Below are 16,304 nucleotides of genomic sequence, written 5' to 3'. Positions count from 1 at the left end.
GGTTTCTTTGCAGGGCGTCGAGAAAACAGTCCGGCTTCAACAGCACGTCGTCTGATTGTTCGGTCCGATACAGGCAGCTCTAATTGCTTTTGTATCTTGACTGATGATATCCAGGGATCCTTCTTGACGGATCTGAAAATCATAGAATCCTCTATAGAAGTGGTCGAACGCGGTCTTCCACCTTTGTTATCTGCTGCCAACTTCCCCGTAGAACGATATTTTACATAGTCTTGATACGGTCCATTTTTTCACGCGATATTTACCACAAATACTTTTTTGTGACATTCCACTTACGTAATCGCCAATAATTTTCTTTTCACTAATTTTCAATTTCACTTCTTGTATTGATGTTCTTCGATAAAACATTTTTATAAAACTCACTTCGATAAACTGTCTTGATAATACTGACTGATTGACTTCCATATACTGACTGAATTACATGTCGATTTACATGTCTCTTATATAGTAAAATGAACCTGTGTGAACCTGTTCTGGAAGATTCTAGATGCTTCTTTTCGATGCTTCTGGAAGCTTCTGGATGCGTCTGGATGCTTCGGAATGTTTCTGGATATTTCTGGATGCTACTGGATGCTTCCAGATGCTTCTTCTGGAAACTTCTGGAAGCTTCTGCATGCTTCTGGAAACTTCTGGATACTTTCTTTAATTATCAAAAAACTTCCGTGACGTTGACACAGACCAGACTTAAGAAAATGAAACGAATTAAAAATGTTGCACTTGTTTTGTCCGCTGCAAAATGACACTTGCCAACGAAATTCTGCCTGTGTGCTGTCACCTGTCAGCTGATTGCTCATGTCATGGCACGCTATGACTCCAAATCCTGAACTGTTTGCTGTGGTAGTATAGTTCGTTTCGTTTTTAAGACATGTAAAATTAGGAACACTTTTTAGCATTGTTCGATGTTGGTTGTAAATGTTTTGTCCAATACTGTAAGTGGAATGTCACAAAAAAGTATTTGTGGTAAATATCGCGTGAAAAAATGGACCGTATCAAGACTATGTAAAATATCGTTCTACGGGGAAGTTGGCAGCAGATAACAAAGGTGGAAGACCGCGTTCGACCACTTCTATAGAAGATTCTATGATTTTCAGATCCGTCAAGAAGGATCCCTGGATATCATCAGTCAAGATACAAAAGCAATTAGAGCTGCCTGTATCGGACCGAACAATCAGACGACGTGCTGTTGAAGCCGGACTGTTTTCTCGACGCCCTGCAAAGAAACCGCTGATTTCACTAAAAAACCAGAAGAAAAGACTACTGTTTGCTACATCTCATATTGACTGGAATGTGCAGAAATGGCGAACTGTCCTGTTCAGTGATGAATCGAAGTTCAACATCATTGGGAGCGATAGCATTTGTCGTGTACGTTGACCGGCCGGAAAACGCCTCGATTTACGTTACTGGCATAAGACCGTGAAGCATGGTGGAGGCAATGTAATGGTCTGGGGTGTTTTTCTGCTAACGGTCTAGGTCCAATACATCGAAACGATGGAATAATGGACCATTTCGTGTATAAAAATATCCTGAAAGATGTTATGTTACCTCGTGCTGAATGGAATACGCCAATAAAATGGGTTTTTCGGCAAGACAACGATCCGAAACACACTGCAAAAGTAGTCAAGCAGTGGTTTCAAGACAACCACCTATCGGTGATGGATTGTCCGCCTCAATCTCCGGATCTCAACCCTATCGAGAACCTGCGGGAGATCGTCAACCGCAGAATTAATCGTGAAGGTGTTCCTAATAAGGATCAACTGTTTGAAAAGGCCTGGGCAGCGATTCCACAAAGTTTCATTGATCACCTGATCAAATCTATGCCTCGAAGATGCAAGTCTGTGATCGACAACAAAGGATTCGCCACGAAATATTGATAGCGAAATACAGCTTGGTCAACATTTTGTCGAGTTGCACTTGTTTTGTCCAGAAGGAAATCAACTTTTTTAAATACTTTTGATTAATTTATTAATTTTCGTGTACAAATAATGAACTTTGGGATGAATAAAACTTGAAGAACTTTGTCTCTAAACAGTTACATAGTTATTTCTCTAAATTGAAAAAATGCAGCACTTTTATATAAAGAAACTAAATTAGCATTATTTGGTCGCACTCGTTTTGTCCGATACTGTATAAAAATGAAATATGATAATATATATTCGTAGAATACAAATTATTTTTATTTTTCATTCGTTTAACTAATAATATTCGCTTATCAAATAAAATTCGCTTAACAAATTATATTTTATAAATGAACAATGTTCGTTGAACAAGTAATTATACTTTTAGTAAATATAAGTAAACCAATATATATTCGTTACCGTTTATTTCTTTGGCAAATATATATTTGTTAAACGGTTATTGTTTACTAAACGAATATAGGTTTACGAATATATTTGTACCCTGAGAATAATTTAAACGATTAGTTTTTACGAATGTTCTTTAAAGAATAATTTAACCGAATATTCTCCAACTAATATTTATAAATCGGTATTTGATAAACGAATAATCGTCGCACTCTAGTTAAGAGAAGTCCAAAAGCGAATATTCGTTAAACTTTGGTCAAAAAGTTTATAGAATAGGTCCAAGCCAATGAAGTCGCAGTAGAAGAGCACTATTCATGATTGGTCATCTCAGCCAGGTAACGTAAACAAAATATTTTCAAAAGCAATACTTAAAAAAGTCATAGACAAAGAAAAATGAGGCAAACTATTCAAAACTTATTTCAAAAGTTCTGGCTTTAGATCTTTCGATCCAGGTAAGGTAGACTAAACTAAATGCTTTTTTAATAATTTAGAAAAAAACGCAATTTTAGTCAACCTGCATTGTCACAAAAAGACTTCAAACACAACGATAGAAGTTTTAAAAAGCTTACCTGAAGAGTTGCTAGGAAGCGATATAAATCTACCGCTGTTGCTTAATATAATTGAAAAGGCAAAAGACAAGCATAGCTTTGTAAACAGCTCTGCTGTGACGACAAATAGTATTAACACCAATGTCGCAATAGTTTATGATTTAGAAAATATTCAGACAAGTATTATTAAAATTATTCACCGTCATCATCATTACCACCACCATCATCGTCATCATCATCATCATCATCATCATCATCATCATCATCATCATCATCATCATCATCATGTTCATCATTATCATCATCATTATCATCATTATCATCATCATCATTATCATCATTATCATCATCATCATAGGAAAATTGAAAACTTCATGTGAAAATGATTCAGAGCAAAAGCAACCTATTTCACAATCAAATAATAATTTATTTCAAAATTTATTCCTTGCTATAAAAGAACACTTGATAATTCCAGCTCTAATAAGTAAAATCGAATCCTTCAAGAATTCTTAATAGAATTGGTGCAATATCAACAAAGGATTGATGAAACTTTGAAAGAAGATTTTAAAGAAAAAAAGAAGATTTGAATGAAAAAAAAGAAAGCTAATATTTTAGCTAGAAAAATGCTATTACAACAGAAGAAAAGGAAGTAGGATGATCTCAAAAGTGTGAACGGCGAATGGATACCAAACAGAAGAAAAATATTAAGAAAAGAAAGGTTTTTTTTTGCAATGTGAGTACAATGTTAACAAATAAGTTAATGTTCGAAGAATTAAATTATGTTCACCTTTTTAGAAATGATGAACTTATGACATTTTAAAATAAGAATAATAAATTCTTTTATTTTGAAAACTTTGCTTTTTTTTAAATATATCATTAAAAGTGCAAGAGCCCATTAAAAATGTTTTAAAACAATTTTGTTGGGGAGGAGGTATGCCATTATCTTCGGCAAAAATCTGTCACTGGTATTTATTTATATTACCAATAAAGCAACTGAAAATATAAATGTAAAAATATATTAATGATACTAAGAAATATCATGTTTCGTTGTCAGAAAATTTATAGAAATAAAAAAACATATTTGAACCAGTTAAATGTTTTAATTTCGTCATTCCCGCTGCAAAAAAGTTTTAAAATATTATCTCAAAAATTTAAGTTTATTGAACACTACTCAGTATGTCTAAAAAACTGTTTAGGTAAGTGCGATTGTATTAAATAAACGTATATAAATAAATTATTTAAAAGAAAAAAACAATTGCTAGTGAGCTGTTAAAAATCGTGAAAATTCCTGCCTGGGTACATGTCGAACAAACGGGCGGGTACCCTTTAAAAAAAAAATTTTATCACAGTAGTTCTTTTTCATTTATATTTAAATTTTATTTTTCTTTAAGTGTCCAGGTTACACAAGTCTTAATTGCGGTTTAAAAATACTAGTATATCTACTATTTCGGGTGTCAAAGATGCACGCCACCGATCCACCACATGTTCAGCAATCAAGAAAACACACTCTAATGATACTGAAGTAGCTTGTATGCACATGTACTTGCGCGCTAAAATAGCAAGCTTTGGGCAACATAAATATAAATAACAAATCTAGTTTTTTCAAAACATATATTTGTTACGAATTGATGAACGTTATTTTCTTTGTTTTAGTTGTTTAAAATAATCTTGTTTAAAATTTAAAAAAATATTATAAAAATAAAAACATTTTCGTTGTTTAAAATAATCTTTTTACACCCACTTTTAAAAAAGTTAATTCTTTTTTCAAATCTTTTTCTTTTTAAACAAAATGTAAACTTTTTAAAAAAGAAACTGAAAATATTTTAAGTATAATAATTTATAAGAGCTTCAAAAAAAATTATTTTCCTTCTTTCAGGTTTTGAAAGAGTGTAGCCCAAGAGATAAATTTATAAACGAGTTGATGGAGTTCTGATATTCGTTAATGAAATAAGGACCGGCGAATATTCGTTAAAATTCAGATCACGAAGTTTACTGAAATTTGAAGTTGACTTCGGTGCCGAATTTGAAATTAAATAAATTTTTAGCTTTCATATAAATTCGGTAACAATTCTAAAACTTCATTAAACTTCCAGTTAAATTCAAATAATAGAATGTATTACATTTTTTAAGTATATGAACCTGTTTCATATACTTAAAAAATGTCACGCAACGTCCTTAAAAGTCAAGGTTTGTGTTTTGGAGTTAAAGAGTTGAGAGAGGGCAGTGTGCCGCAGTAAACGAAAGAAGACATCAAAAATAGATTTAAATGGCAATCTTCTTAAAACAAAGCTTGACAGATATAAAATGACCATGAAACGTGCATCCAAGTTGAACATAATCAAAACTCGTCTGTTGAGGAAATTGACTCTCCCTTAGTTTTGATCGAGCACCGATTAATACTCTAAATTTTAAAGAGGTTGACTTCTTCTACCAAACTTACTATTTCTTTACTTACTAACTCAGGATGATCTTATTTCCAGACTAAATCTAATTCCAACATTTAAGCAGCACTGGAAAAATAACATTTATAACCATTGGCAACAAAAAAAAAATGATGTTTTACAGTAGTGGAAGAGCATAGTACCACAATACCCAAAGCTGACATACATTGTCAGGAAAAATTATCCTATTCCGGGCTCATTAGCTTTGTCATATGGACCCGAACCAACCTTACAAATGCAATAAAATAATTATAAATATAAGATAAAATTTAAGGTTATAACTCGTAATAATTTCAGTAATTTACTAATAATTAATGTATTTTATTCTGTAAATATTATTAAACGCATGTTAACTTGACTAATGCTAAAAAAGTTAGTTAAAATTTGATATAAAGTTTTGAATTTTTCTATCAATTAAATGTGTTTTTAAAATCCAAATACGATTTTCAGTTAAATTCGGTTTATAAGTCCAAATTCATCTTTCAGTTAAATTCGGGGTACACATATGGCCTAAATTCATCTTCGAGTTAAATTTGGTTTACGGATATGGTCTAAATATGTCTTTCAGTTAAATTCGGATCTTAAAATGTCGACTTCGCTGGTCCTTATAAGTAAAACATTGTACATAACGTGAGGTTTATTTACTTAAGATTAAATAATATTGAACATCTGAATAAGAAAATCAAATAACTTTGGGAATGGTTATTTATTTTCAGAAATTCTTATTGAGATAAAAAAATCACAATAAAAATTTCTACGGGTACCCATCAGTGAAAAATGGGTAATACTCGGGCAATAACCAACGGGTGTGTACCCGGATGCGCGAATCTTCGTTCAATTATTTTTTATTTAATCAATCGAATTTTCAGTTCTATAAAAACTCTTCGTGAGATCTGTTATTGAATATTAAATTCCTTTTTTACAATATTATTTAACAATAAATTACGATAACACTTTTGGAAAACAAGTTTTGGTTTAAAACAAACTTTTTATTTCATCAAATATTTCTTTATTTAAAGTAATTTTTTAATGGAATGAAATGTTGCATTTTTTTGAAAGAAGATGTTAAATTTTAAAATATCATACCATTGTGAAGCGAGAAAATTGTCCTAAAAAAAATCCTAAAGTACATTTTACCAAATTCTTTGGTCAAAAAATAATGGTTGTGAGAGTTATAAATATCGTTTTGAATAGATTTCAAGTAAAAGTATAAAGTAAATGAGAACGCACGTGCGTTACATTTTCACTTGATACCTAATACTTTATTAAATTACTGACCAGTAGATTTTTTCCCACTTCACCATACTTTTTTATTAATTATATTTTCATGTTTTCAATTTTGTTCAAATCAAAATAGTTTGTCTACAATAAAATTCAAAATTAAAATGAATATTTAGCAGTTACTGCTACCAATATTGTTTTTTAAAAGTTGTTCTTACATTGTTATCAACATTACGAAGTTTCTTCATTGTTAACAACGTTACAACGAGGTTTCTTATATCATAGATGTCGATTTGCTAACAGATGAAGTTTCTTGAACTAAGCTAACTGTAACAGAATTGCTTCTAAAAAAAAAATTAATTTTCGAAAAATACATTTTATAAATTCTTCTATTTCTTAACGCATAAATCAAAGCGTTCAGCCACGGACCAATTTCTCTGATTACTAGAGTCCACATAAATATTCGATGTACAGAGGGAATAAGAGAATAAAGATCTTTTGAAAAAGTATATGACAAGTGGCATTGTGCTGCAAGACATGGCGTATAAAACAATACGTTCGCCAGCGATATTATTACTACGGTTTTTGTGATATAGTTTTCAATTTCAGTGTTTCTTTGAGCTCTAAGTGAGTTATTTCTTAATTTTTCTTTAGTTTTGAATAGCAATAGAACATTTGTAGCAATAATCATTGATAGTAATGCAAATGTAAAACATCCAGTGCCAATGTGAAGCATAAACTGTAGATGCATGTTTGAAGTAGAAAACACTACTCCATATAAAACAGCTGTACAAAATGTAAAAAATATGATAAAAACAAAGTATCCGACAAAATATGAATCTTTGATATAGATTCCACAAATCTTGTTATTATAAAACACGGTTAAATATCGCTCGATAGAAATCATTAAAAAGGTACACCCTGATATTCCCAAAAACCAAACACGAAAAAACGTTATCATTGATATATCTAAACAACTAAAGTTATTAATCTGTCTTAACAGTATTGTTTGAGATGATGAGACTACCAAAGTATTCAATATATCAATAATTGTGAGTACGATAACAAGCTTTTCGTTTCGAGTGTACTTTTTGCTTCTTGTTGTGTTACGTAATCCAACAATAAGAGCAAAATTTGATGCTAGTGTAACAATAGCATTAACAGCATAACTTGCAATTAAAAGATTGCTGTTGGAATACTTTACAGAATCTCGGAACTGGTATTGGCACTTTATATCTTTGTCGCCAACCATGTTTCTTTTCTATGAATATCAAATAATTTATGAATTTTAGTTCAAGTAGCAAAAGTAAATGAAAAATTGAAGCAGAAAAAACAAAAATTTACTACATTATTAATGTTAATATGGCTGTTTATTATTCTTATTTGTTAACTACATTGCACAGTGGGACAGTTCCATAGAAAAAGGTGGCCAAAATTATTTTCTCCATATTTGCACAAAGCTATTACTTTTTTCAAAAAAATAATTATATTTAAGTATTTATGACCGAAATTTCCTACAATCAAATTGGCTTCATAGAAGCCAATGCGATTTTTTCCATGGAGAAGATGAGGAGACAAACTATCAAAATATTATCTAAAATTAGCAATAATCAATCAAAACTTAATCTAAAATTAAAAATTAATAGAAAATGATTATAGCTAAAATATAGAAAATAGTCTAAATAAAACAAAAAACTTCGAAGAGATCATTTATTTTCATCCCTTCCCAAACCCCCAACCCCACCCCGATCCCACCCCCATCCCATCCCGAACCCACCCCCAACCCAAGGAATAAGCTTTTTTTTTAAAGTTTTGAAAGTTTTTGTATTTTTCAGATATAATTATTTGCTTTATTTTTTTTATCATTATAATTATTATCAACTTCTGCATCTTTATTTTTGTTAAGTTGATCAACTTTGCTGTCCTCATCTGATTGGCTATCAATTTCGCTGCTCTCATCTGATTGACTATCAACTTCGCTGTCCTAATCTATTTAGTTACCATCGTTTCGTCTTTTTATTTAAGTATACTTCTTTTAGTATTACTAAAAGTAACTTCTTATGGGAATGTATTTTTTTAAAGCTAATAATTCCATCTAATGAGTTCATTGGACGTGTAAATACATCAAATACATTGTCTTCCCTTGAGGCGAGCATGATGTAGCAAATATTATCCAGTAAATTTGTTGCAATATTCTTGTGCTTTTTCACTCAAAGCTTTTACGGGAACAGACAAATTTGAAGTAATTTCTAATCCATGAGCATATATTTAATGGAATGCTGGGGTTAATGGAATGCTGGGGTTAATGGAATGCTGGGGTTAATGGAATGCTGGGGTTAATGGAATGCTGGGGTTTTGAACTTGCTTTCATATGTTTTTAAGAAAATCAAATATGGCTGCAAGATTTTTAAAACTGGGTATGGGTACTACAGGGTTAAATGTCAGTTCTACCCTTAAAAAACACGTGGATAAGATAGACCAGAGACTCCTTTGAACATTACCACCAAAAAATGTTTCATAAAGTCTTTTTACATTTTTGCAAAATTTCCAGCTTTGAATCATTTCTGCCCCACTGTGCGTCACCCATAAAAGTTCTCTTAAATTACGCTTTTGACCAATGACTTTTTCATTAAACCTTAATAATGTCATAATTGATATTTTCATTATTTTAACATATTCATATTGAATGTTTTAGCTTTTTTAGAACTTATCATTTAAAAAAAGATATATATGTATAAATTTTTAATCTTGGCAACTCTGGGTCCTACTGTTCAAGGTTTTAAAACGTTATTTCGTTATTGCCGTAAAGATTTTAAAAAGAAAGCTTTTTTTCATCTTTATTAATAATGGTTCGTTACACAATATAATTAGCGTAATAATTAACTTGTTTACAAAATTTACATGGCAAAAAATGTTACAATAAAAAGAAGTTTTAGAACTTCATGATTGTACAATTTTCAAAATTCTTAACGATAAAATTGAAAAGTTGGAGAATCAAGTGAATACTTTAAAAGATGAAAATAAACTTCTGAAACTGGAAATTAATGATTTAAAAAAATCTGTCGATTTTACAAGTGATAAATATGACAGAGTTTTAGTTGAACTTGCCGAAGCAAAGTCTGATCACAGTAAACCAAATATTTTAGAAAATATTGTAACTGAATCCATGAAGGACAAATTGGCGGAGCTAGAAGATCGAAGTAGACGAAACAATTTTAGAATTAATGGAATTGAGAAATCAGAAAACGAAAGTTGGGAAGGTTGCAAAAGAAAAGTCCAAGATATACTTAAAACCAAACTTGAACTTTAAGGAAACTTTATTATTGAACGAGCACATCGAGTAGGAAAATACGAAAAAATTAATAATAAAGTCAGAACAGTCGTTGTGAAATTTTTAAACTTTAAAGACAAATCAGCTATCCTTGACAAATACATAAAAATGAAACTTTGGAATCAAAAGCTTTTTATAAACGAAGATTTTTGCGAACGGACGAGCGAGTTACAAAAAAAGTTGTTTACAAACGCTAAAGAACTAAGGCAAATGTTATTTATAACAAACTAATAAAGCGTGATTTTTAAAAGAAATTCTTTTATTTACTAAAGTATAATCTAAAAACAAAAATGGATTCAAATAATTTGAACAATTTTGAATAAGACTTTTTTGATTTCTTTCAAACTGATGGCTTTTTACAAAATCATGAATCGGATTGTATTTAAATTATTTTATCGGAGCCGATGCTTTACTTAGCAGCTCCTCCTATTATTATTTCAATGAAATAAAAAAATTTCTTAATCCCAAAAATTTAAACATTTTGCATAATGATATAAGAAGCATATCAAAAAATTTTGTAATTTTTTGTATAAATATGAATAAATCTCTTTTTTTTTTTCAGCTTTATCTGCAGGTCGGAAACTTGGTGTAGCTCTGTTGACGTAATTTCAAACGGAAATATCTGTTTACCAGGCTTTAATAAAGTTTCTTCAGAGCGTAAAAATAGAAAGCGAGGCGGTGCACAGTGGGCCAGTAGGTGGACAAAATGGGAAAAATTTTAGTTGTCTAATCTTGAAAACCTATTTAATTTTAGTATCTACATATATTAGGAGAAATCTATTGATAATTTATTTATATTAAATCCCTTAGTTACCAGGACTCTAAGCATTTGAATATTGAGATAAAATAAAAAAATAAAAAAATTATAAATAAGTAATTAACGGTGACATCAACGTTGTGTTATATTTCAATTACATCTACGTTTTTGAAACAAAAAATTAGTACATGTTATTCTAGAGTATTTAGAGATAAGAAAAACCAATGTGTGAAATAAATTTGTCATAGCATGTTATCTCAGTTATACTTTGAAAATCACAGATTAAAAAAAAAAATTTCTTAAGAAACTTATTTTTTGCCGCACAATAACTAATAATTATCACAATTTGCCATGTGTTGTCTTATATTTATTTGAGCTATATGATGCTTCAATCGAGTTTTAATTGATTGCTCGTCCCCTTAAATCCCCGTTCAGATTTTATGAATGTTTTAACTTGGTTGCTATGGTACTAAATTTTGCATAGCAACAACTCATTTTTACATTAACGTTGTTTTAACAGTATTTTACTTGCGCTAAATACACAATATTGGGGGTATGTATTAAAATGAGATTCAGAATTCTTATGAGGTTAACTTTTTTTGGTTACTATGGATACCTTACTTTGCATAACATAGCAACAACATATTTTCGGTAGTTGTTAGTAATTTAATTACTAACACTGACAGTAATTTAATTACTTTTAATTTTAATTACAAACACTTGTAGTAACTTAATTACTAACAAGTATTAGTAGTCCAGGCGGCATATATATTATAACATTTTACTTTTAAATACAAAATACTTGTTACAATAATTGATATGGTTTTGTTAAACTTAGACATTTATAATTTTCTCCAAAAAAACAATCTTAGTATTTCAAAACAAAATATTACTGAAGATATATTAAAATTTATTCAGCCAAAATTTGCTGATTTTAAAGACGTTGATTTTAGACATGCTGTTCAACGATTTGTTTACTTGTATAAAAAAAAGTGGAAATCTGCAAATTATACTGTGAAAAATTTTGAAAAGAAGTTTGTGAACTGGCTTAATGAATATTTAATTGTCAGAAAAAAAGACAATGAACCAACTGCAAGTAGACGTGGTCAAAAACCAGTTGCATTTGATAATAGTTCTAATAAAACTAAAAAACGGCGTGTATCTTGTTTAATTGAATCTCATTCATCCAATGAATTATTTTTTGCTGCTAATAAAAAATTTAGAGATGAATCTGTTGTTATTGCTGCCAAAAATGTTTTAAATATATCAAATACAGATAAAGCAACTTAATATTCAGCAGACGAAGCACTGGCTTTAATAATTGATGCAAGTCTGACAAAAGCTTCCTATCAATTGATTAGAAGCGGAGCCTTGGAGAAAGAATATAACATCTACCCCGCTTACAATGATGTCAGAGATGCAAAATTGAAATGTTATCCTGCAAACATAACAGTGGAGGACTATTCAGCTTCAGTTCCTTTAAAAGATTTAATGACTCATACTTTGCAAAGAATCTGTGTAGTTCAGGAACCTGTGCTAAGGCACTTGATATTGAACGACAAAGCAATAAAAACAATGACACTAACGAGTAAGGCTGGTTTTGATGGTGCTACTGGCCAAAGCATTTATAAACAAGTTTTATCAGAACCCGACATTAACAGAGATTTAAAGCGTAAAGAATCATTATTTATTACTTGTCTTGTCCCATTGGATTTGACTGGATTTAACAACAGCAACGAAAAGTGCCTATTTGGAGAAATTAAAAGTCCTTCTCCACAGCCTATTGTAGACCCATAAGATTTGCATACAAAATGGAATCCAAGGAATCTGTGATTGAAGAAGATCAGTACATTAAAAGTGAGATAGAAAGCTTGGGTATGATTTTATTAGAGGCTTGCGGATCTTCTATTGAAGTGAATTGTATTATTGAACTTACAATGATTGATGGGAAGGTTCAAACAATATTATCTGAAAAAAATAACTCATACCAATGCTGTTCAGTGTGTGGTGTCTCTCCAAAAAATATAAATAGTCTTGATATCCTTAATATAGATTATACTAACAGAGAGTTCAAATATGGTCTTTCCAGTCTTCATGCGTGGATTCGATTTTTTGAGATGTTATTGCACATTGCATATAAAAAAGAAACAAGAAAGTGGCAAGCAAGATCTAAAGAACACAAAGAAAAGGCATCTGTAGCTAAACAAAAGATTCAGACTGATTTTATGAACAAAATGGGACTTGTTGTTGATTTCCCTAAAAGTGGTGGTTCTGGAACAAGTAATGATGGCAATACCTCAAGGCGTGCTTTTGCAGCATATGAACAAACAGCTGAAATTCTGGGTATTGACCAAAACCTTATATTCAGATTTTACATTATCTTGGTAACGCTCTCTTCAGGATATGAAATAGACTGCTTAAAGTTCAAGGATTATTGTTTTGACACTTTTAGACTATATGTGTCCCTTTATCCATGGTATTACATGGCTCAATCAGTTCACAAAGTATTGATACATGGACATGACATAATTAAAAGCCTTACATTACCCATCGGACTTATGTCAGAGGAAGCTCAAGAGGCTAGAAATAAAGACTTTAAATGTTATCGCGAAAATTTCAGCCAAAAAACATCCAGAAAAGCAACAAATACTGATCTTATCAATAGACTCCTAGTTTCCAGTGATCCTGTTATTTCATCATTGCGTAAATCAACATCACACCAAACAAATCATAAAGCATTTCCTTCAGATGTTTTACAATTACTTAAACAATCTTCAAACGATATTATTGTTTTATAATTTTTTGATGTAATTTAAAATTGATAACGTTTTCTTGCACTATTTTTTGCTTTTATTATTCCTAAAACATTATTTACCTAAATACTCAATTTTTATTCAATATAGGTGGGTCAAAATTCCGATAAGATATTCAAATATCAATTTACCACTTTGTAACTAAGGAAAGTATCCGGTAACTAAGCAATATAAGTATCCATAACAACTAAATTTAAAAAATTATCACTTTTGTAAGAAGTGTGATCTCATATTGGTACTCATGCCAAATTTATTGAATATAGCACTTATAAAATATCTGCAGATAACAAAAGTAGGTTGTTGCTAAGCAAAATAAAGGTATCCATAGCAACGAAATAAAAAAATATTACCTTCATAAAAAGCGCAGACATCATATTAGTACTCATACTAATTTTAGTGAATATAGCTCTAATATTAAATTAGTTATGAATTTTGTCCAGTAAAAGTGCATTCTGGCCCACTGTGCGGTGGTTTAATAATTTATATTAAAGAATGTTTGAGGTATATTATGAGGCCTGACATGAGTAATTCTAATGACGACAGAGGTTTTAACAAGAGGTTTTAACAATTGAAATCATAACCACAAAAAACAAAAATTTAATTTTAAGTTGTTGCTATCGCCCAACTTCGGGTCAAATAGGAAATTTTAATATATTTATTAATGATATTTTAAGAAAAAGCAGTCAAGAAAAAAAATTTTACTATTTAATAGATGATATTAATTTGGATAGTTTTCAATACCACACCAACTGTGGAATTAATAAATTTTATAATGATGTATTTGAACATGGGGAACAATACCTTTAACTAATATGGGGAACAATATCTTTAATTAATAAGCCAACAAGAGTAACTTCAACTTCAGCTACTTTAATTGACAATATCATAGCAAATAATTTTTTTAATAAATCTCTGAAAAAAAAGGTATAATTTTAAGCGACATCTCAGATCACTTCCCCATATTTATCTCGATTAAGATTGCCGCAGAAAAAATATCCCAACAGAAAACAAGTTTTTCAAAACGCTTTTTTACCGCATAAATTTAAAATCGTTTAAAGAGCAGTTATCTCTGCTTCATTGGAATCAAATTAAAGTATCTACAGACGCTAATCAAATTTAAGACGCTTTTTTTTTAAAACTTTTATGAAATATATGACATAAACTTTCCAAAATGTATATTAAATAAAAAAAATAGAGTTTATTGTCACCACAGATCACAAAAGATCTTAGAAGATCCTCTAAGATAAACAAACATAATTGTAAGCGCACATGGGAAATTCTTAGAGAACTTACTGATGCATGCAAAAAATAAAACCGTGCTCACTGCCCAAAACTATAAAAATTAATGATGAATTTTCCTCTGATCCAACTGTAATAAGTAGTGAATTAAATAATTTTTTTGTGTCTGTTGCCCCTAATCTAGCTAATAAAATTCCTCTTGTGACTAATAAAATAGATGAGTATGATTTATTGATCACTCCGGTCTTAACATCTTATGAAATTCATAAGATGAATTATCTTACGAAGATTTTGAGCAATCTTTTAAAATGCTTAAGTGTAATAAATCAGCTGGCCATGATAATATAGGGGAGAGTGGGGTATTGGCGAACACCTAAGCGGGAATGCAAATTAAAGACACCAGTTATACAAAATTGATCATATTTATTGCTTATCAATTAGTTTAACTACTCAGTCACAAACCCTCAAAAGGAATTTTTAAAAATCTTATTATAAAATAAAAATTTATGCCAGAAATAAAACGATTGGTGTTCGGAATTACCCTGCCTACGTGGGGTAATTCCGAACACATTGGGGGGCAATCACAAGCACTGTTGTGTAATAGCGAATAAAAAGCTAATTGTAATAACTAAGTCTAAAAACTATATTATGCAACAAAAACAAAAAAAAGGAGTGACTTTATTTCCATAGAAGCTACAACAGAGTGTTATTCAAGAAAAAAGTTGCATAAAATTATCAGAAAAATTTAAAATCAAATTATAGTGAACAACATCCGCAGCTTCATTACACTACTGCACGTCTGGAACTGAGCATAGGATCCCTTCTCAGCAGGTAAAAAAAAATTGTCGAATTTATTTTTTTACAATGCTGTTTTGACCATGTTCGGAGTTACCCCGCGTTCGCCATTACCCCACTCTCCCCTAAATGGTAATGTTGCCATCTAGTCTTTTGAACCCCTAAAAGATATAGAGTAAACTAAAGTAAGAGTAAACGAAAACAAAAAGTGAATGGTTTTGCAATTTTGTTTCTTTTGCATTTATTGAAAGCTAAAACAAAAAATTTTTAAAAATGCGAACCGTTTTGTAGAGAATTTTGTGCTCTTTCTAAAGGTGTGAAAATTATTTTAAAAAATTCAATGTTGCCTTAGCAAACTTCAAAGTTCTCACCCTCGTAAAAAAAAGTTTTTTTTCTAAAAACTCAATTTCAAAACTCCCAAAACTAAAATTTAATTTTACTAAACAAAAAAGTCTGTTTTGTAGAAAATTTTATGACGATCAAAATTCTCTTTTCAAAATTGAATTTGCTAGTTCCAGAAAAAAGTTATGAGCAAAAGACCAATAAAAATGTTTTTCGGGGGAAGAGTAAACATGCTAATTACTAACACTTTTGCATTAAGATAATCGCGGTTAAACTAAATCATAGTTATTAATTATTTAAAACGTAAATAAATACGGCAGCCTTTACTATTTATCTAAAGAGATTTAAAAACGTAAATAAATACGGCAGCCTTTGCTATTTATCTAAAGAGATTTAAAAACAAAATGACTCGTTTTTATATTCGTAAAACAACTTTCAATCAAGAGCAAATGCAACTTCAGTGGAACAAATCAAAAAAGGCGAAATATCACTCAGTAAA

At 30.3% G+C, this 16,304-nt stretch overlaps 1 protein-coding gene across 1 annotated transcript in view; it reads right to left on the bottom strand.

The window, feature by feature from the left end:
* Positions 1–6,654: 6,654 nt before the first annotated feature.
* LOC124810260 (uncharacterized) overlaps positions 6,655–16,304 on the bottom strand; it is a 28,691-nt gene continuing 19,041 nt past the window's right edge. Inside the window, exon 2 of the mRNA XM_065819004.1 lies at positions 6,655–7,789. Within this exon, the coding sequence (XP_065675076.1) occupies positions 6,803–7,780 (978 nt within the window). The 5' untranslated portion in view covers positions 7,781–7,789 and the 3' untranslated portion in view covers positions 6,655–6,802. The remainder of the gene's footprint in view (positions 7,790–16,304) is intronic.

The sequence above is a fragment of the Hydra vulgaris genome, chromosome 15 (genome assembly GCF_038396675.1).
Source record: "Hydra vulgaris chromosome 15, alternate assembly HydraT2T_AEP".
Lineage (NCBI taxonomy): Eukaryota > Metazoa > Cnidaria > Hydrozoa > Anthoathecata > Hydridae > Hydra > Hydra vulgaris.
This window is presented reverse-complemented; position numbering and strand designations above follow the sequence as displayed.